This window comes from Protopterus annectens, chromosome 10.part0 (genome assembly GCF_019279795.1).
Source record: "Protopterus annectens isolate FY-2018-M chromosome 10.part0, PAN1.0, whole genome shotgun sequence".
Lineage (NCBI taxonomy): Eukaryota > Metazoa > Chordata > Ceratodontiformes > Protopteridae > Protopterus > Protopterus annectens.
Window position 1 is genome coordinate 1,382,279,783 of NC_056744.1, and position 22,037 is coordinate 1,382,301,819.

At 39.5% G+C, this 22,037-nt stretch overlaps 1 protein-coding gene across 1 annotated transcript in view; it reads right to left on the minus strand.

The window, feature by feature from the left end:
• Positions 1 to 22,037, minus strand: part of LOC122813607 (calcium-activated chloride channel regulator 1-like) — a 769,024-nt gene that overhangs the window by 603,713 nt on the left and 143,274 nt on the right. The window contains exons 4-5 of the mRNA XM_044086019.1: positions 7,139 to 7,247; positions 1,147 to 1,306 (exon numbers count right to left, since the gene is read on the minus strand). Coding sequence (XP_043941954.1) covers positions 1,147 to 1,306; positions 7,139 to 7,247 — 269 coding nt within the window. The remainder of the gene's footprint in view (positions 1 to 1,146; positions 1,307 to 7,138; positions 7,248 to 22,037) is intronic.

Consider the following 22,037-nt stretch of genomic DNA (forward strand, 5'->3'; position numbering starts at 1 on the left):
GTAAGAAACACATCAAATAAATGCACGATGCGAATAAACTGGACATCTCTTGCCCTAAACTCGATAACATTGTGCCCAGTTTTGTCTTTTCTATCAAGTATACAGTTCGTACTACTTCTCATTACTTTTGATTCTTTTCAGGCTCTTTTTGTGCTCGTTTGTCTTAGGTTTAACTTCACTGTCATTGCTGCATCTCATGGTTCTGAATTTTATTCTCTGTGATGCCGGTTCTGACACCATGTTGCTCTCCTACTTTGGACACAATAGAAGAGTCTTCATGGGTTCTGTTCAAGCAGCTTTATTTTAGACAAAGACATCACTATAGAAGTTTACTGACTTTAACTTAAGCATCTTATATGATCATGCACGCTCTCACTCTGGCTGCTCTTACAAAATGACACTAGGGAGTGCACGTGTCTGGAATTTATATGTGCATGTACAGCCTTGACACTCTTCTTAAAGATATAGCACACATTTTATTTATTTATTTATTTTACATTTGTTAACCGGGGGTGTCTGACTGAGCCAAAAAGGTCCTTTTATAGCAGAGTCCCAGGGAGAAAATCTCCACAAAGAAAAATTACAGATACATTTAGTTAGACATGATCAGTATGCACACAAATTACAAAAGACATGTTTTTACAGTGGTATGCGGCACATCAACAGTTACAGTGGCGAGAACAAACAAAAAATTATTAATTTAAAAATAAAGGTAATTAATAGATTTGTGGTGTACAGCTGAAATTTGGAACATAGGTAGAATACATACATAGTACACAGGTACAGTACATACATTGTACATTAGCCAGTGTTTGTGAGTAAGATTGAAAACTATTATCAAGTACTCTAGGTTTAGTATGTGTACCTTATCCACTTTCACTAGCCTGGCGAGCAATCATGGCACTGCCAACTTTGCTTGAGATGTTGCCTAATGAGGTTTTTAAAGGAGGCTTTGGATTATGTGTTTTGTATGCTAGTGGGGAGAGAGTTCCATTTTTTTAGCCACTGAACTACTATATAGTGTGTCTCCAAAGCTATTGTAGCTGTTGGTGGCTCACTTGCACTCTGATCTACACCACCCATCCATGATGTTACTGACATAAAACATCAATTTAGTCTTTGTAGGAAATCTACATTAATACTTACAGAAGATAGTCCTTGAAGATACATCACAGATGATGTTGCACTTTGCACTTTGTCAGGTACAAACATACAGTCTGCATCTGGCAGCCCTGTGGCTGAATCCTTTTTGCATATGCAAGCAGGTCCATGACATGCTAGCACTCCCAGAACGTCAGATGAACACCTGAAATGGAGAAAATTAAGTCATTCATAAATTTTACAAGTAACCACTCTAAATTATTTAATAAGAAATGGCACACTATGAAATTTCACTTCAGATTTGTTATCCAGCTGCTAAAACTGTGCTTTAAAGAATTTAGAAATGAAACACAGATGTTTTTATTTGCTTAGCTGTGGTAGCGTTGTCGCCTCACAGTCAGACGCTGTCCGGTTCGATTCTCAGCTAGAGCGTTTTCTGTGTAGAGACATGCGTGAATGGGCGTACCTTTGTTGAAGGTTGTGCGTCAGGGCTGGTAACTCGGCATGTAAAAATCAACTAGCAATCATTAGTGGACCGGAGTTCTGCTGTGGCGACCCCTAAATGGGAAAAGCCGCAAGACACAACTTATTTATTTAGTTAATTTACTAGGAGGATCCCAATTTTCTACTAGTGTTCTTATTTCCAGTGGAACCCTGAAACTGGAAAACCTCTGATAGAGACACAAATTAATGCTAATAACTGCATATGTTGTATATTTTAGCGGGTCTACTTCAGTAGACCAAAATATCACCTTACCCGAAACTCATATAACCGAGAAGAAAAGGCCGACAGCACGAGAACACCGAAGTCCTGGAACACTGACTTACCAGTCCAGGTAAGTAAACATTTGGCCGTCCTTAAGAGTCTTAATGTGCTTATGAAATGGCTAATAAATCATATTAAACTTGTACTCGGGGAAACATTGGATAAATGTAGTTTACTTGAAGACATATTTGTCCTGACACTTTGTGGGGATAAAGATGGTGGTGGGGGTGAAGAAATTGGGAGTGTTAGAGTGAATTTGTTTAATAGGATTAGGTTGGGATTAGATAGAAAGGGTTAAGTGTTTTGTAGAAGCAACGAGGGGCTGGTAGTAAGTGAAGTAGGTAAGGGGTTTGGTTTTCTAAGGTTTTTAGTTCTAGTTTGGGGAGGGATTCAGTCTTTTAGGTATGTGTTTTGTGCAAATCAGTACTCATCCATATCCAATGGGGCCAAGGAAAGGCTTGAGGCCTGGCAGTAGGTAGCAAGAAAGGATGTAAGTAGTCTTTTATTTGTATGAGGGGGATGGTGACGATAAGGTTGCAGACACAGTTAGCAATGGTATGTACTTATAAACAACCAAAAATAAAGTTGGTTCCTCATTTAACTCAATTCTGGAATCAGAATGTATATATATGGGTTCATGTCAAACCCACGACATGTTCAAATATCGAAAGTCACTACACCGACACGAAACCATTGACATTTCAAAACATCGACAGTACAGGTATACGAAAGGACAGCGCTAACATGGGTCCTGCAAGGGGGAAGTAGTATGGGTACAGTATCATATCATATCCTTTACTTCCCCCTTGCAGGACCCATGTTAGCGCTGTCCTTTCGTATACCTGTACTGTCGATGTTTTGAAATGTCAATGGTTTCGTGTTGGTGTAGTGACTTTCGATATTTGAACATGTTGTGGGTTTGACATGAACCCATATATATATATATATATATATATATATATATATATATATATATATAAACATAAAATACTAGAGAGCTGAGAGAAAACTGGTTCCTTTTTCTTGCCACACATTAGGTAGCAGTAAAGGGTGTTGTTAAGGGTGAAAGGATGCAAGGAGACTTATGAGTCAAGGAGGCACTATCTGTTGTTTGGAAAGGAGTGTGTGATATGAGCTAGTGAATGATTTTTGTCTTGGGAAAGATGAACCTAGCAGCAAAACATTGCCCTCAACAGTCCAGATTTTCATAGAATGTCCAGATCTTAGCCTCATATTTTTGTTCTATTCCTTATAAAATCAGTGGTTTTCTGGCTAGCCATCGAGAACTGAAGACAATAAATAAAGACAGACATTTTAATTTCTGACTTCATATCCCTCAGGAAATGCATGCCAACTTAAAACCTGTTACTCTATCAATTTTCTGCATTTCTAAGAGCTGCATTTAAAATCTGTCCCTATTTTTAGGTCTTTATTCTCCATTATTTTTGGCTTTGTGCAGGTTTCTTGAGTTAAGAAGTTAAAAGGTTTGCTGCATGGAATGCAGTTGCTATAAATGGAGAAGAATAAAGTGGCAGGCAAGTCAGGTGTCTGAGTCCTTCTTTTAACACAGACCCTTGTTTTTCACAAAGGAGTTAGGTCAGGTGGTGCATGCAACCTTATGAGTATTTGTGTCACTAGGTAGGATTTAAAGGGGCTGTCTGTTGGGAGTTACTTTGGTGCATGACGGGAAGCTAGTGGATGCGAGTAGTAAGGCATCTGTGGTCTTGCTCTCTCCTCAGCTTGGTCAATGAGTATCAGGTGCCTAACAACATTGTTATGTGGAAATTCTTAAATTCTTATTGTTACTAAATTGTGTGGACTGTAGCAAATGTAATTTCCTTATTTTAAAAATAAATCATTTTTCTACATATGTGGATGAGCCAGTGTGCACTAGGTTGGTTGAGTATGAGTTGTCTTCCCCCTTTTCATATTGGCCATGATGGGCATGCGGTAGTGATGCTATGTCAAGGTGAAGGCTACTTGGCATTTTTGTTCTGTGGTATGCATGCTGGTCAACATCACAACACATGTTAGTTGGTGTGGAAGATTAGTTTGCACTGGTTTCCTTTGGTAAGGATAGGAAATCTGACATGAAGGGTATGCCAATGATGATGTTACATTTTCCTGCAATTTATTGTGCATTGTGGTTGCATGATAATCTATTTGTTGTGCCATTGTACCATTGTTCAGTCAAACACATGGATTAGCTCTCTGCATTTGCATATGGCCTATGATAAAAAAAAAATAATTAAGTATATAGGGTAGTGCCAAAATGAGAGCGTGCTATATGCTTGCAGACTATGCTGAGTTGTTAGCGCAGAATGCTTTAAGCTGAGTGACTCCCAGTAGCTTATATTGCTCTTCTGGACATCCAGGCAAGACTCTGGACAAGCTAAGAAGATTTGGGATGGGTGGATGCATTTTGGGGGTTTGGAGGATATCTGTACGGCCACAGTTTAATCACTGGTTGCTTTCTAGTAGATGCTGGTGAGTGCTTATTAGGTGCTCACTATTTGTCTGTGTTATGTGAGGTGGGGTCCTCACTTTTGGAGGGGATGGTGGAGTGCCATGGTTGTGATTTTTGACTTGTGACTAGGTGAAGGGAAGGACAGTATGTTCTATAAGGTGAATGACAAAATGAAGTCACATGCTGAGACAATTAAAAGCAGGAGAAACCATTGCGCATTCATATTATTTAACCACTGTTGTTTGAGGGAGTAGGTGAAATATGATGCTTCTCTGCATGACAGTGGAAAAGTTGGAAGTTTTTTTTTTTTTTTCAGTTTTGCAGTTTTGCTGCAGTAGTAGCACCAAGGCATCTATTGGTTACGTATCTTTGTATAACATTACAGTCTGTATCTCACTCATATACTTTATTGGGGGTGATGGGAGGGACCTTGCATCTTCTTAGGTTCAGGTTACATGGGGAGGGGGGAGTATAGTCACATTGTCTAGAAGAGGGATAATAATTTGAGGATAGTAGCTGAATATTTGTTTTACAGATAGTTGAGGTACAGTCCCCGAAGGATAATGGGTGTAAATGGTATTACAGGCAGAGGAGTTGTTCAAGGAAGTGAAGACTACAACACAAGTAACTGCAGCTCCTTCAAAAGAGCAGCAGCTGAGAAGCCATAGAAAGAGGATAGAGAGAGAGAGAGCAACATTTGTCCTTTGCTGGTAAAAAAATGATCCAAAAAGATAAAAGGTGCATCAAAGAAGGGAGCAAGCAGAATAACAGAACTGGATTTCCAGCTGCATGCAGGTAATGGTGTGAATGTGTTTCAGTGCCAGGTGAAGACAGGGTCAATAGTGTAGATAAGCTGTTTAGAGGTTTAGAGGAGTCATAGCGTAATAAGTTACAGGATTTGCTCAGGTTTGAGTGTGTGTGTGTCGTGTGTGTATGTGTGTGTGGGGGGGGGTGTGCGTGTGTGTGTGTGTGTGTGTGTGTGTGTGTGTGTGTGTGTGTGTGTGTGTGTGTGTGTGTGGTGTGTCTACCCTTATGATCTTGACAGCATCAAAGGGAAATGTGCTACCTGCTGAGCCAGTAACATGACTATGAAATATGTTGTTTTTTTTTTTTTTGAAAATATCATTTATAAACCACATATGGGTGAAAACATATACAAATGCAGGGAAATTTAACCAGTGAGCATTTCAAAAATGTATTGACGTGTTCAAATTACTTTTTACACTGTTCAAGCCAAAGTAACTGTAAATAATATAAAACACAAAATATGCAGGCTAGTAAAAGGCAATAGAATGCCGTAATTTACTAGTAGAAAAAATAAACATTTTTATAGAACAAGAGGAACTATTCTTTGTTAATTTACAATGAGAAGTTAGTAAATAATGAATAGTTTACGTATATGCTGTCAGTAACTCATGTTGTACCACAGCCAAACTAAAATAAGATAATTCAGAATTTCCTAACTTATTAGCAGAATTATGCACTGCGGTGGTGGTAGCGTTGTCGCCTCACAGTTAGACGTTGCCTGTTCGATTCTCAGTTAGAGCGTCTTCTGTGTGGCAACATGCGTGAATGGGCATTCCTTCGTTGAAGGTTGTGCGTTAGGCTCGGCAAGACAGCATGTAAAAATCTACTGCCAATCATTAGCGGACCGGAGTTCTGCTGTGGCAACCCCTAACCGGGAAAAGCCGAAAGACACACACAATTAGCAGAATTATGCACCTGCCATGATTAAGTTGTAAGACCACTCTTGGTACTAACTAACTGGGTGCACAAGATTAAAAGCAATAATCACTTGATCTCTGGAAGTTAGGTAGTGGCTTAGCTCAATTTACATGGCTGAAGCTGATAGGCTGATTTATCAAAAAATGGTCAGGCAGCATGAAAAGTTTTTAGTTTACTGACATGGTGAAGTTTTAATGAACTATAGCTATTCCCATCTTCTGCATTTAAGTTTTAATTCCTAGATTCTGTTTCTACCTTTTGTATTGTAGTTTGTACCATTATTGTTTAAAATGACTAGATGCTTTTGCAGAAATGATATGTAACATAGTTCTATAGACAGTCAAATCCTAATACCCAGAAAGAGATAGTCAAGCTGCCTCTATGTGGTATTACTGATAAGGGTAAAATTCCAGCTTTTCTGAATGCTGCCCCTTCCTAAATATCCACCCCTCTACCTGCCTAGCTGGTTGTGGTAGTAGGTAGCACCTATAGCAAACTGGCAAAGTACCAGAACAGTGATGGGGTACAGAATATAGTGCCATGTAACTTTCTGAATGCATCACACTGTATCAATACACACATATTTTTGGAATCTAAATATAAAAAATAATGTAAATAACTACATTTAATATTAGCTAGCAAAATTTTATCTCTTATAAGTCACAGCTGACTCCTAGAATGACTCTGCAGACAGCTTTCTCTATTCATGGAGTTTATAAAGCAAAGTGGGAACCAGAAGAAGGTTGCCAGTTCTTTCTTTTATCACACATGCAGGTGCTCACAGCTATTTTCAATTTAGTTTCCCCGAGCCACCCACTACATGTCTTTGTAATGTAAGAGGAAATCAGAACACTTGGGAGAAAACACAAATATACGCAAGGAAGACAAGCACATTCCATACAGGGGACACCTTAGATGAGAACTGAACCAGGAAACCTCTATCTGTGAGGCAGCAACATTAGCTGTTGCAATTCAGTGTGGCCCTCTAAAATTTTAATATGGTATACCTTTCCTTTACTGCTTAGCAAACCAAATGCAGGCATTATATAGTTACTCAGGATATATTAAAATATTTTTACTTGGTTGCTTCAATATTTCCAGTTCCAGATATGTAGAAGGGTCTGTCCACATTGTATTCATCAAACACTCCCCATCGAAGGTGAGCCCATTCATGGACCAGCAGATTTCCTAAAGAAAATTTATAAAACATACTGCATTAATATGTGTCAAGACAGGTACAGTTTTCTGTTTCTATTGGTAAGCTTTATTTTTTTGTTGAAAACACACTAATGTTTAAATGTTTTTAGAATCTTTTAAATGTTATTTAAGTGAGCAAAAGTGAAAAAAAACAGAGAGATACCTCATTATCAATATAAAATACTAGACTCACTTTTAAGGTTTAAGGGATATTTAATGGTCTCAGTCCATATATAAAATTATTTTAATATATTAAAATAGTAGATATTGGAAACCTGTTGAAAAAAATAGTAGCCATAAGCTATCATAAGCTAAACTTGGTGTTGTAACTTTGTGTGGCATTATTTTTCACACTCAGTTTGAATTTGTATCTCACAGTTAAACATGCTATCAGAATGACAATTCGTTTGTTAATTCCAGAGATGAAAAAAGAACCCAATTACCTCCCTTAAATATTTTGTTTTAAAACTGCTTTAATTTTATTTTTATTACTTTAAATTAGCATTGATAGAAGGAAATTGGAACCTTATCTGCCCACCCATTAAGTTAATTAAAAAATTCTGCTTCACCTCTAGCCCCCATCTCTTCTTCTCCTATTTTCCATATCTACTAAACCCTCTTTAAATGTCTCCATTCTGGCAACACATTCTATGAGTTGGCAGCCTTTGCCATATAGCAGTACTTAAGAATAATCACTTCTTATACGTAACAAAAGCACTGCATGAAAATTATCAAGTGCAGTCACATAACTTAGATCATGAGTAATACATAAGACTTTATGCCCTGGAGTCACTCTAAAATTAAGCATGGTCCATTACTATCTAGCACTTTCTGGAGATACAGTTCTTATGTCGTTGCTTGTATTTTGCATCAAGCATTCCACTACCCAATGTGCTCCAATAGGTTCAGCTATGAAATGCCAACTTTCTGATAATCAACATTCCAAAAAGAAAGACAAAAAATACCCAAAAGCAAAAGTGCAAAAAATTGATTTTCTTCTTTTTGGCAGAGGATCAAGCCCCCCCCCATAACCCTGAACTTATACATACCAACTCCACAGTCACACCAACATGAAGAAGGGAGAAATCTCCCTGAAGGAGTGAATAATTTCCTGTGCACTGTAAGCAATTGCACCAATAATCATTTGCTGTAGAAAAAGCATTTAGCAGTATGCCATTCCTTTTTTTTTTCCTGCAGGTTGCTGACATACTGATATTTGAGCAATTTCACCTAGAGCATGTGTAGGGATGCATCTCCAGTCATCTCTCTGCTTGTAAAGCCTAGGCTCTCACAGAACCCTTTAAGTTATTTAAAGATGGATCACTGCTAGTCCTTGCAAGCTCTGAGTAGGCCCCAAACTGTAGCCAGGAACAATTGTGAGGATACAGAATGCACCGGTTCTCTCATGGGAAACATTAAGCAGCTATCAGTAACAACAAAAGTACTTTTCTTTATGCTAGCCCAGAGAAATGAATCTATAAATTAGGCCATGTTTCTTTCAAATATTTTGGTCTTTATAGATAAACAACTTTAATTTTTACTGACATGACACAGCAAACAGTCTGCATTTGAACTCAGATTCTTTCCTTCTATATTTTCTAACTCACATCCATATATTCATGCTCACACTCCCCTCTGCTAGCTCATTCCCCTTCTTTCATTCTCCGTTTCTACGTAAAAAAAATTATTTTATTGATCAAAGTTTCTTTGCTACCTTACAACTTAATAAACTGAGTTTTTTTCTATCTAGACTTATAAAGCTGCTTTACATAGTGTTTTGAAACAATGTTCTTCTTGAATTGTATATGCAAAGTATTTACTTGGCTTTCTGTAGTTTTTGCTTTGGGTGCAGTTTGCTGTGTGTCTTACTTGTTAATATTATGAAAGAGATCCTGTGATTGTCACCATCTTTACAACTACTTCTGGCCTTTCTCTAAAATTTTAATATGGTATACCTTTCCTTTACTGCTTAGCAAACCAAATGCAGGCATTTTACAGTTACTCAGGATATATTAAAATACTTTTACTTGGTTGCTTCAATATTTTCCAGATATGTAGAAGGGTCTGTCCACATTGTATTCATCAAACATTCCCCATCGAAGGTGAGCCCATTCATGGACCAGCAGATTTCCTAAAGCCATATAAATGTTCACAGCTATTGAGTAAATATGCAGTTCAGGAGACTATTAAAAAGCATATCCCAATTTCCCAGTGCATTGTCTGGTTAAGTGACTTCCCTGGATTCATACAGTAAGCACATATAGTCTAATGGAATCAAATCCTAGACTCCAGGAGGCAGACTGTTAACAGCTTTATAGCTTTGATCCTCTCTGTTAATGAGAATAGGCGTATTAATTTATTTGTCACTGCCTTCACTTTATACTTTCTTGTTACCTGTATGTATCATGTTTTTTCGTTTTACTGCACTCACTTTCTGGATTTCGTTGTGTTTGAAATTATCATTCTTTCCATATATTTTAGCAGTTCCCTATTCAAATCTCAAAACTCACATTGACAAGTCCCAGGTGACTGAAAAATAAAAAAGACCAAAAGTGCAGGAAAAGAGCAAATACTGAACATCAATCTTCTTTAAAGATGTGTGTGTGGGGGGGGGGGGCTCAAGTGTGTGTGTGTGTGTGTGTGTGTGTGTGTGCGTGTGTGTGTGAGTGCATATATATATTTGCATATATATATATATATATATATATATATATATATATATATATATATATATATATTAAGTCAAACACTCACAAGAGTGAAGGAGTGAACCTGCAAAGATCAATCATTTTAGAGTGAATCTAAAATGATCAAATATATGGCCTCTTGCACCCCCATATCCCTGTTAATTATATATACTAACTCCAAGATCACACAATCATACAATAGGATAAATTCCTTTACTTTGTCGCACAGCAATCCCATACAAAAGGATGCCATCAAAAACTCCATTTGAAAGAGCATTTTTTTTTTTACATCAGTAAAATCATTCACTCATGCGTGTTTACTCTGAAATTGTACCGACTCTGAGATCACTATCCCTCAGGGAAAAGATAATATTCCAAGAAATGACCATCTCGGACTTAGTACATGTAAGTCCAAAGTTTCAACAATTCAGACTCCACATTTTGGGACTCAGCAAAGCAAATCCTAAGATTTTAAACAGTTATTATTTTAGCTTATGTGTATACTAGTCAAATTATTGTTTTCTTTTTTTTTTTTTTCATTTTACACATACTTTTCCTGGGACTGGAAAATGACTCTTGTAAGAATGCCCTAGATTTATATTGCCACACTGCCTTAAAGACTTTATTTGATGAATTTTAACACTCAGTGCAAATATCCTTTATCTTATAAAAATGCTTATAATTAAGCATACAAATAACCTTAAACTAAATAAATACATCACTTTACACTATCCTTTGAATCTGTCTCTTTTCTGCAGCATTTACATAGGTTTTGTTTCTGGTAACCTGTCTGATTTCCTTTATATTTGCCTTGAATTTATCTTTATTTTTCAGAGGTTGGCATAATTGTTAAAATGTTTACTTTACAGACACAAGGCACAGGGTTTGATTCTCACATGAAGTAATTGGTTACCCTTAAAATGGCCCATAAGGGTAGTTAGCCTAGTACTAATCTATGAACCTATGTAACCATTCTGAAGCTATCAATAATTTTACCTTTATTTGTGAAATCTAAAAGAATGTGACACAATCCAGCAGCTTATTTGGGACAATATCTGGCACAGCCAATGTTCAGAAATTCTCTATACCCTGCCACTGATGAGTATATGGCTGTTAACAGTAAAAAGAGTGTTTGCCAGTGAGTATTATCTTTGTCATGTCACAAGGGGTGAACGTCTTTGAAATGAGAACATTTGATGGGTGCTGTAATCCTACTACAGAACATATGCATGGAATAGTCTTTTTCTGTCTTTCATTTATGAACTTTTGTATTTGATAATCCTTTTATTTATTTGAGCTCAGTGTAACTGTTTAACTTGTCTAACACATCTTGGAATCTGTTATTTGGTCCTGCTATAGTTTCGTATGTATCATATCAGTTGCTGTCTTTTCATGTGGAATGAAGAAGCAGGTTTAGTAGGTGATCTATCACTTTTTGTTATGCTCATTGCTTTTGTATATTTGTGAAAAGTAGCTACCCATTTCCTCTACTGAGAACTAATACTTTATAGCTGCTTCAAATATTCTCAGACTAAGAACCTCCACAGATATTTTTTTTCATCTTTAATGTGTTTAAATTCTGATTATAATGTTACATCTTTCCTTAGTTGTACCACTCACTTACTGGCTATATTTTTTTTTTTTTTTTTTTTTTTTTTTTTTGTAAAAAGCCACAGAGCATTGATATTTCTCTTCATTGTTTCCTGTCCTCCAGTTCTATTGTACTCAGAAAATAGAGTTACAGACATATAAAACAATAAAATGAAGTTTACCCATTAGCTTATTAGTGAATAAGTAATAGACCTCATTATCAGTTTTCATAACTGAATATCCATAATTGACCTCATCACCAGATTTAATAAGTGGAAGTAAGTAATTATCTCACCTTTGGTTTTAATGACTAGTACAGCCATCATTTTCCACATCACCACTTTTCTCCTATCATGTCTATGAAACCTGGGATGACCCAGAAGATTGTACTTTATGATACCTGGTTTTGCAATAAAGATCCTTAAATATAGGAAACATCAACTATAACAGACATTTTTATTGCACATGTCAGGATGTATTGCATAGGGGAATATAACTCTTTAAAGGCATATAAAATGTGACAGGGTATGATGTATTCACCAGTGCAATATTCAACTTAATAGATGAATGTCCTTCTATTACAGAGTAATTTACAGAGTTATTAATCAAATTCATAACTGAACTTTACATAATCTTTACAATGAAACAAGGTTCAATTTCTCACAGATGGACCAATAGGGAACAGTCACATAAATTCATTTATCTGTAATGTATAAAGCCTTATCTCTGGATTTTCTCATAACTAATCTTAGTCCATTGAATGTCTAGTGCTCACATTCTGGGCAACGCCTGCTCACTTCTGTTTATACATTTTTTTTGCAACTAAGTTAAGTTTAGAAGTGAATATATAGTTAGCTGTTGTTGTTTGGTGATTGATAGTCTTAGCTTCTTGGTTCCTTCTCCTTAGTGTACCTTCCATTCGACCATCTGCTGCATGTTGTTGCTTCAATTGCTCCTAACATTTATTGTTTCTCCTGGGTTAAGGGCTGCCTTGGCCAAAAAACAGTTGTGAATGGGAAAGCAAAACATGGAGCAGAGTATCCACCATCATTACATATGCTGTTGTGCTTGCAGCTTTTTTTGTTATTTCTGAATTGAGTGTAGCTACTGATATCACAGAAATTACGCCATGTGGTGTCAGTTATCTCCAGCTCTCTATGTTAAATTCTACAGCACTTTCATCTGCCAGTTACAATATTGCTTCCATCATTAGCAGAGTGTCGCAGAAGAAGAAATCCCACCCCCCCCCCCACCCCCAGAATGGGCAAGCTGAAAAAAACGCTGCTTCTTCCCATATCTGCCACCTGCTAATGGAACGTGGATCAACTCTCAAAACCATTAATGTAACATCAGAAAGAAAGTGGAGAGAATGTGGGGAAGTAGTAAGTTAAAGAGGATATCAGTGGTCACTACTGGTAGGATGGCAAATGGTGGCAAGGACAAACAAGGGCCTCAAGGGAGATATTCAAGAAGATGTGCCACACCAGGTGTTTTGTGAAGTATTAAGGGTGGCTTTTGATAGAGTAAGTGAAAGTGAGTGCTAAAATTGATATCTATATCACCAATACATTAACAGACAGTAAACTGAAAGAGGCAGAGCAGAGTAACTGGGTATTAATATCTTGATTAGACCTTTTTAAGAGGAAATTGAGAAAAGTAAAAAGATTATACAAGTGTATTACTGAAGAAATGTTAAGAAAGCTTGAAAGGGAATAAAGAGATCAGTTGATAAGCTTGTAAAATACAGAAAACAGTAGCTCTTCTGTTTTTGGTGTAATGTTAAAACACTAAAAACAACACAAAACAATGAATTGTCAGACAAGGAGATTTAATGAAAATTTTAGTGCTTCTGCCCCATAATACTTCGTTAGAACAATATACAACTTTGTGTACATATTCTGGTACTTTTTAGTGATTCGGCACCTGACTTACAGTGCTCTAGTACAAAGATATAGAGCACTATATAGGAATAGGCCTGCTGCCATGTAGAATGCTAATGACACAGTCCGGGGACAGGCATATGCCAGTTTGCCATGTACTCTCTCTCTCTCCCCTGTAACCACCTCCAAAAAGATATCAACACACTAAGCAATTCATGAAATCACTCAGCTATGTAGATCAACATGGCAGTTCCCACCATATTGCAGTATTGAACATCGCCTACCTGCCATGCCCATGGTATGGGGATTAGGGGAGGGAGGAGCCACTAGACACCATAGAGAACAAATTGCTGATGTGCCTTAAGGGCACTGACATCACTATGGGAATTGGGGGAGTACTACTAGCGACCAGGTATACAATTTACTTAAGTACCCTAATGGCACCATCACTATGGAGATTGGGGGGGGGTGGATTCACTAGACACCAGGGATTACTGTAAATTTTAGTGCCATAAAATCACCAACAGCAGATTCAGAACCAGGGTGGAGGGGATTCACTAGGCACCAGGGTATACTTGTTACATGCCAAAATGGTACTTCAACTGTTATGGGGATGGAGGGAACAGGGGAGGTTAGAGGTCACATACAGGGACTTTGGTGTGTGTGTGTGTGTGTGTGTGTGTGTGTGTGTGTGTGTGTGTGTGTGTGTGTGTGTGTGTGTGTGTGCATGTGTGTGTGCGCGTGTGCGAGTGTGTGCGCATGTGTGTGTGAGTGTCTGTGTGTGTGTGTGTGTGTGTGTGTGTGTGTGTGTGTGTGTGTGTGTGTGTGTGTGTGTGTGTGTGTATTTAAATGTTTTGTGTACATGTGTATTTGGGAGAGTGACTGGGTGGAATGCTGTGTGTGTGTGTGTGTGTGTGTGTGTGTGTGTGTGTGTGTGTGTGTTTGGGAGAGGGACTGGGGGGAATGCTATTGACTACATAAGCAGTATTTTACTATTGCAGTGTGCAGATTGTCAATGATCCACATGTTGCAATAGTAAATGTTATTCATAGACATGCAAATTAGCTGCTAATGAGGACTTACCTCACTGAAGTTAAATAATCTCTGAATCACAAATTAGCACATCATAAGAGTAGGGCCTTTTTAGAAAGACCCATATGGTTAGGCCCTTTAATGAATCTCTGGGTATGTCAGTAATTGTTATCCTTCATGCAGAAAAGGTATTTGACATGGTTAACAGATTGTATCTAATCAGGTGCTTCCAGATTTCAGATTTATAAAAAATGTATTGAGTTAATTTTAGTGAGTATACACAGCCTATGTAGATGGAGTGAAAATGTATGCAGGATTGCTTTTGCTCTTTGATATTTCAAGTGGAATAAGGCAAAAATGCCCACTGCCATCAGATTTTGTTTGATTTGTATTTCAAACTTTAGCAGCAGTAGTGAGGCATCCAAATCAAAAGAAATATCTTTAAGATCATCAAGTAATAACAATGTTTTTGTTAATGATGTATTGCTATATTTGATAAACCTAGAGTGGGATATGGATGATCTATTTCAATACTTGGATCATTTTGATATACTTCAAGTTACAAAATAAATCAAATGAAGGTAAGAGAAGTAGAGGTAAATTTTAGTCCTTCCATGGGAATGAAAAGAAAATGCAAACATTTATTCCAGGCAGCACTACTAAATATTTTTTTGTTCTTTATTGTTACTGTATATTTCATACATTCCTGCTGTATAACAGGATTACATTTGAGATGGAGAAAGGGCTCAGGTTTCATTAAATAAATTGATACTTCCTTCAGATGGGGGTTAAGTGTCACTGATTCATATTTGTTACAAAACAGAGAACTTCAAAATAAAGACAAAGCTTGGTGGGGTGGTAATCTAAATTGATTACTAAACAGAAAAAAAGACAATATAAAAGGCAGAAGAGGCACAGATCAGGTATAATAAAATATATCTATATGCAGTTTCCAGACAGTTGAAAGCAGGACTGAGAGAAAAGGAACAATTTTCGGCATGCCTAATACTAAGGACAATAGAAAAATGTTTCCAAATATGTCAGCAATGTTAAAAGGAATCATCCAACGTCTGAATCCCTTAAATCAAATGGAACAGTAATTACATTATTAAAAGAAATCGGAGAAACTCTTAACACTCAATTAATTCATAAGAATATTGGTGGAAATGTATGTACTTCCAGTCATGTTTGTGGTCTAGTAGTTGTTTGCCCATTGTTCATAGGGGAAGAACACTCACTAATGCACCTCTTCCAATAATCAATGTTCAGCATCTACCAATGCAGGAGTATCTTTTATACTCAGGAACCCCACACAGCCTTCCTGAAGACACTGGAGAGTATGAATGTCTCTCCAAATACCATCATATTTGGAGACTTCAACTACCCAAACATAGACTGGGAACATTACTCAAGCCCCAATACCCTAGCCCAAAGGCTCCTAGAATTCATAAACTCAAATGCGATGGAACAACTAGTCACCATTCCCACAAGAGGAGACAATATACTAGACCTGATCATCACAAACATGGGGACAAAATGCTCCACACCGGAAGTATATCCCTCATTGGTGAGATCAGATCATAAATTAATCTCACTGGAAATCCACATCCCGCCCCCACCCCCTGCACAAAAGACCACAGTGAAGAACTTCTCAAAAGCCAACTTCACACTTCTTAAGACTGAAGTGGTATCCTTCAAGGCCCCTGGGCCAGTGGAAACCACAACCCACACTGCTGAATCCTTTACAAATGCCTTCTACGGGCGCCTTCAAGAATGCATGGATCATGCAATCCCAAATAAAACCAAGACCCATTCCCCCAAAGGCAGGCGCCCGGTCTGGTGGACCCCAGCCATAAACAAACTTTACAACAGGAGGAGGAAGCTACTACATGACAGAGCAAAATCCCTAAAAGTGAAGGCATCTCTGATCAGTACTAGCAAAAAACTACGATCACTCATAAAATCATCCAAGGCCAACTTTGAGAGAAAAATCACAAAAGACACAAAAGACAATCACAAGGCCTTCTTTAGCTATGTTAGAAACCTGGGTGGAAACTCCCAGATATGCTCAGAGTTAGTCCAAAATGACACAAAATACACTGAAGCCACAGACATTGCCAGCATTCTGGCAGACAGGTTCAGTGCAAATTTCTCCTCCCCCTCCCCCCCAAATGGAGAAATATCTATCCCAGCAGAGTGTAGCCTCCCTAACATCTCAGATGCCCAGGTGAGAGCTGCCCTCTCTAAAGCTAAAAACACAGCATCAATGGGACCGGACGGTGTCCCGGGCTGTGTGCTACATGAACTCCAAGAGGAACTAAACCCACACATAAGGCTGCTGTTTAATCTTAGCCTTACTACAGGATACGTACCCAAAGAGTGGCGTACGGCAACAGTGGTCCCACTCCACAAAGGCAGTGCTTCTACGGACCCTGGAAATTACCGCCCCATAAGCTTGACGAGCCTGGTCTGCAAAGCTATGGAGAGGATCATTATGGAACTCATAAACAAAGACATCGGGGACCTACAGACATTGGATCCTACCCAATTTGGCTTTGTCAAGGGCAGATCCTGCCTTTTGAACTTGGTCGACTTTTTTGAAACAGTCACTAAGGCCATTGATGAGGGTAAGGCAGTTCACACAGCCTACCTTGACCTTGCAAAAGCCTTCGACACAATACCCCACTCGGGCATCATAGACAAACTCACCAGCTTAAATGTAAACCCATATGTCACAAGATGGGTTGCAAACTGGCTCAAGGACAGAACCCACAGGGTTAGAGTTGCTGGAGCCATGTCAGACTCCAAGCCAGTCACAAGCGGTGTCCCACAGGGCTCAGTCCTGGGACCCCTCTTGTTCGGCATTTATTTTTCCGAGGTGCAGGCAAACATAGGAGGATTGTGGCTGACAAAGTTCGCAGATGACTGCAAACTGGGCGCCATAATCGATACTCCAGAGACGTACCTCCCTGGACTACATGAAAAGAGACATAGAGGAACTCTCTGATCATGTAGCCCAGGCTGGTATGACCCTGACCTTGAACAGCATCTTACCCTCACCTAGAATGATGCCACAGTACAAATACAAAATGATCGATTTTAACAATTGGCTAAAATGTTGGTGTCATTCAAAGGGGATCCAGTGTCTGTCAGCCTGGGATAAAATGCTCGACAAACCACGTTGCTTCACTAGGGACGGCTTGCACCTGTCACCACTGGGCTTTTGGATATTGGCAAAGGCTCTTGCCACCCCCATAGTGCCTTTTTTAGGCAAGGCTCAAAAGTCAAACCCACCCCCATAGACAGCACAAGGAACAAGAAACTAAGGGTAATGCTGCTAAACGCCAGAAGTCTTAACCTCAAGATGCACGCACTCGAAGCTCTCCTCAGTATGGAGAACATCGATATCTGTGCAGTGACAGAAACCTGGTTCAAGGCTCCAGAGAGCACCCCAGCACTACCAGGCTATACCTCATATCATGCTTTTCGGCCCCAAAACCCGGCCCGAACCACAAAAGGAGGGGGAGTTTCCATATTTATCAAGGATATCCACACCTCCAGGTTAGTGGCATTGCACAGTATCGGAGACCATCCATGTGCAACTAACAGTGGGCAAGACTGCTTTTCAGTTTATAGCATCCTACAGACCACCCTCTCAAAGTCAGGAATCCCACTCAGCTTTCCTGAAAACATTGGAGAACATGAAGATCTCTCCGAACACCATTATATTGGGAGACTTCAACTACCCAAACATTGACTGGGAGCACTACTCAAGCCCCAGCACCTTAGCCCAAAGGTTCCTGGAAATTATAAACTCAAATGCTATGGAACAACTAGTCACCACTCCCACAAGAGGGGACAACATATTAGACCTGATCATTACCAACATGGGGACTCTATGCTCCACACCAGAAGTATATCCCTCATTGGTAAGATCAGACCATAAATTAATTTCACTGGATGTCCACATCTCAACCCCACCCCCAGCCCAGAAAACCACAGTGAAAGACTTCTCAAAAGCAAACTTCTCACTTCTCAAAACTGAAGTGGAATCCTTCAAGGCCCCAGGGCCAGTGGAAACTACGGCCCAAACTTCAGAATCCTATATAAACGCATTCTACGGACATCTCCAGGAATGCATGGATCATGCTATCCCAAACAAAACCAAGACCCAATCATCCAAAGGCAGGTGTCTAGTCTGGTGGACCCCTGCCATAAATAAACTGTACAACAGAAGGAGGAAGCTACTACATGATAGAGCAAAATCCCTAATACGGAAGGCATCTCTGATCAGTACTAGCAAAAAATTACGATCCCTCATAAAATCCTCCAAGGCCAGCTTCGAGAGAAATATTGCACAGGACACCAAAGACAATCATAAGGCTTTTTTCAGTTATGTTAGAAACCTGGGATGCAACTCCCAGACTTGTTCTGAGTTGATTCTAAATGACAAAAAATACACTGAACCCACAGACATCGCCAATATCCTGGCAGACAGGTTCAGTGCAAACGTCTCCACCCCCTCCCCCCCAAAAGAGCAAGTATCTATCCCAGCAGAGGGCTGCCTCCCAAACATCTCTGATGCTCAGGTGAAGGCTGCCCTCTCCAAAGCAAAAAACACTGCTTCCATGGGACCAGATGGCATCCCAGGTTGCGTCCTACATGAACTCCAAGAGGAACTAATCCCTCAAATAAAACAGCTATACAATCTCAGCCTCACTACAGGATATGTGCCCACAGAATGGCGTACAGCAACAGTGGTCCCACTCCACAAAGGTGGAGCCTCTATGGACCCTGGAAACTATTGCCCCATAAGCCTGACTAGCTTAGTCTGCAAGGCTATGGAGAGGATCATCATGGAGCTCATAAACAAAGACATTGGGGACCTACGGACACTAGATCCTACCCAGTTTGGCTTTGTCAAGGGCAGATCCTGCCTTTTGAACCTGGTTGACTTCTTCGAAACAGTCACCAAAGCCATAGATGAAGGGAAGGTAGTCCACACAGCCTATCTGGACCTTGCAAAGGCATTTGACACAATACCCCACTCGGGCATCATAGATAAGCTATCCAGCTTAAATATAAACCCCTGTGTCACAAGATGGGTCGCAAACTGGCTCAAAGACAGAACCCACAGAGTGAGAGGTGCTGGAGCCATGTCAGACTCGAAACCGGTCACAAGTGGCATCCCACAAGGTTCTGTCCTGGGACCACTCTTGTTCGGTATATACTTTTCTGAGGTACAGGCAAAAGTGGGAGGACTATGGCTCACCAAGTTCACAGATGACTGCAAACTGGGCTCCATAATCAACTCTCCAGCTGACACAAGCATCCTTCAAAAAGGTCTCACAGAGACAGATAACTGGTACCAGCACCATGGTTTAAAGCTAAATGCCAAAAAATGTATAGTCATACCCTTTGGCAAAAACAATGTGCCCACAAATTACCACATAGGCAGAAACCCATTAAGTACGGAGAAAGTTATTAGGGACCTGGGGACCCAAGTTGATAGCAATCTCTCCTTTGAAAACCACATTGCCAAGGTGGTTAGAAAGACCTTCTACATAGCCCACCTCATCACGAAGGGTTTCACATCTAGATCAAGAGAGGTAATCGTGCCCCTTTATTCATCCCTCATCAGTCCCATCATAGAATACAATGCCTTTTTTGGGATGTACCTTACCCGACACCTGCAGCAATTAGAAAGACCCCAAAAGTATCTCACCAAGAGGATCAAGGGTCTCAAACAGATGCCATATGCTGCTCGGTTAAAAAAACTCCAGCTCTACTCAGTTGCATACTGCCTACTTCGAGGCGATCTATGCCTGACATACAAAGCTATGCCAAATTCAGAATTAATGGACATGCTCCACCTCAGTAAATCTAAATCCATTAGAGCCACATGCTCGAGGGACTTGAACCTCAGCACAGAAATAAATAGAACTTGCTGGAGGGACAGGTTCATAACCCAGAGGCTCCCTTCACTCTGGAATAGAATTCCAGTTCATGTGAGGCAGAGCACCTCACTGAATCTCTTCAAGAAGAATCTCGATAGGTGGATGGGGGATCGTATGTTTGTCCCAGGGATTACTCCCGTGTCACTATTAGACACAGGCACAGTAAACTAAACCTTAAAAAGGGCACAGTATACTCAAATCAAGGAGTGGCGTAAGCCATACTGAATCGGGCTAGGCTTATAATTGCCTCAGGGCAGATAGCCTAGTATGAACCTATGAACCTATGAACAAGCATCCTTCAGAGAGGCCTCATAGAAATGGATAATTGGTGCCAGAGCCATGGCCTTAAGTTGAACGCCAAAAAATGTATAGTCATACCCTTTGGGAAAAATAAGTTACCCACAAATTACCACATAGGTGGTAATCCATTAAGTACGGAAGAGGTAATCAGGGACCTAGGGACCCAAGTTGACAGTAACCTCTCATTTGACACTCACATTGCCAAAGTGGTTAGGAAGACCTTCTATATTGCCCACCTTATCATGAAGGGATTCACATCTAGATCAAGAGAGGTCATTGTGCCCCTGTACTCTTCTCTTATCAGGCCAATGATTGAGTACAATGCCCCATTTGGGATGTATCTTACCCGACACCTGCAGCAGTTGGAAAGACCCCAAAAGTTCCTCACCAAGAGGATAAAGGGTCTCAAACATATGTCATATGCTGCTCGGCTGAAGAAACTCCAGCTCTATTCAGTCGCATACCGCCTACTCAGAGGTGATCTGTGCCTGACGTACAAGGCCATGTCCAATCTGGAATTAATGGACATGCTCCAACTCAGAAAATCCAAATCCATCAGAGCCATGAGAGCAAGAGACTTGAACCTCAACACAGAGATAAATAGGACGTGCTGGAGGGACAGATTCATAACCCAGAGTCTCCCTACACTCTGGAACAGAATCCCAGTCCATGTTAGGCAGAGCCCCTCACTAACTCTATTCAAGAGAAATCTTGACGAGTGGATGGGAGATTGTAGATTTACCCCGGGGGTCATCTCTGTGTCACTACTAGACAGAGGCACAGTAAACTAAACCCTAAATGGGCTTAGTATTCTCATCCTAAGGGGTGGTGAAAGCCACACACACTCTGGCTAGGCTTATAAATGCCCTAGGGCAGATAGCCTAGTACGAACCTATGAACTTATGAACCTATGTAAGACTTTCCTTCATTTCTTATGATTGCAAATATATGTGTAATTGTTAATGTATATTACTTAATGTCAATTCACATATATTACTGAATGACTACTTAATAATGTTTGTAAAATGTTTGAGCTTTTTTTCTCAGACTTCTGCTGAAAAGGAATTTTGACTAAACCTTGTAAAAATAAAACAAATAAATAAAACTGCAAGTTTTGCATTTAACATCATCAAAAGGACATGTTCAACAGACCCAGATAACATATCTGGTCAGTTTTTACAGACCTTTTCCCATTATATTGTACTCCTGTTTGCACAATTGCTTAATAATTTGTTGCCTACTTTGGTAGAACCACAAGAGTGGAAAACAGCATTTGGGTTTACAAAGGGGAAATACAAAGGGGGTGTTGAGTTGCATTCTAATTTAGCCTCATAT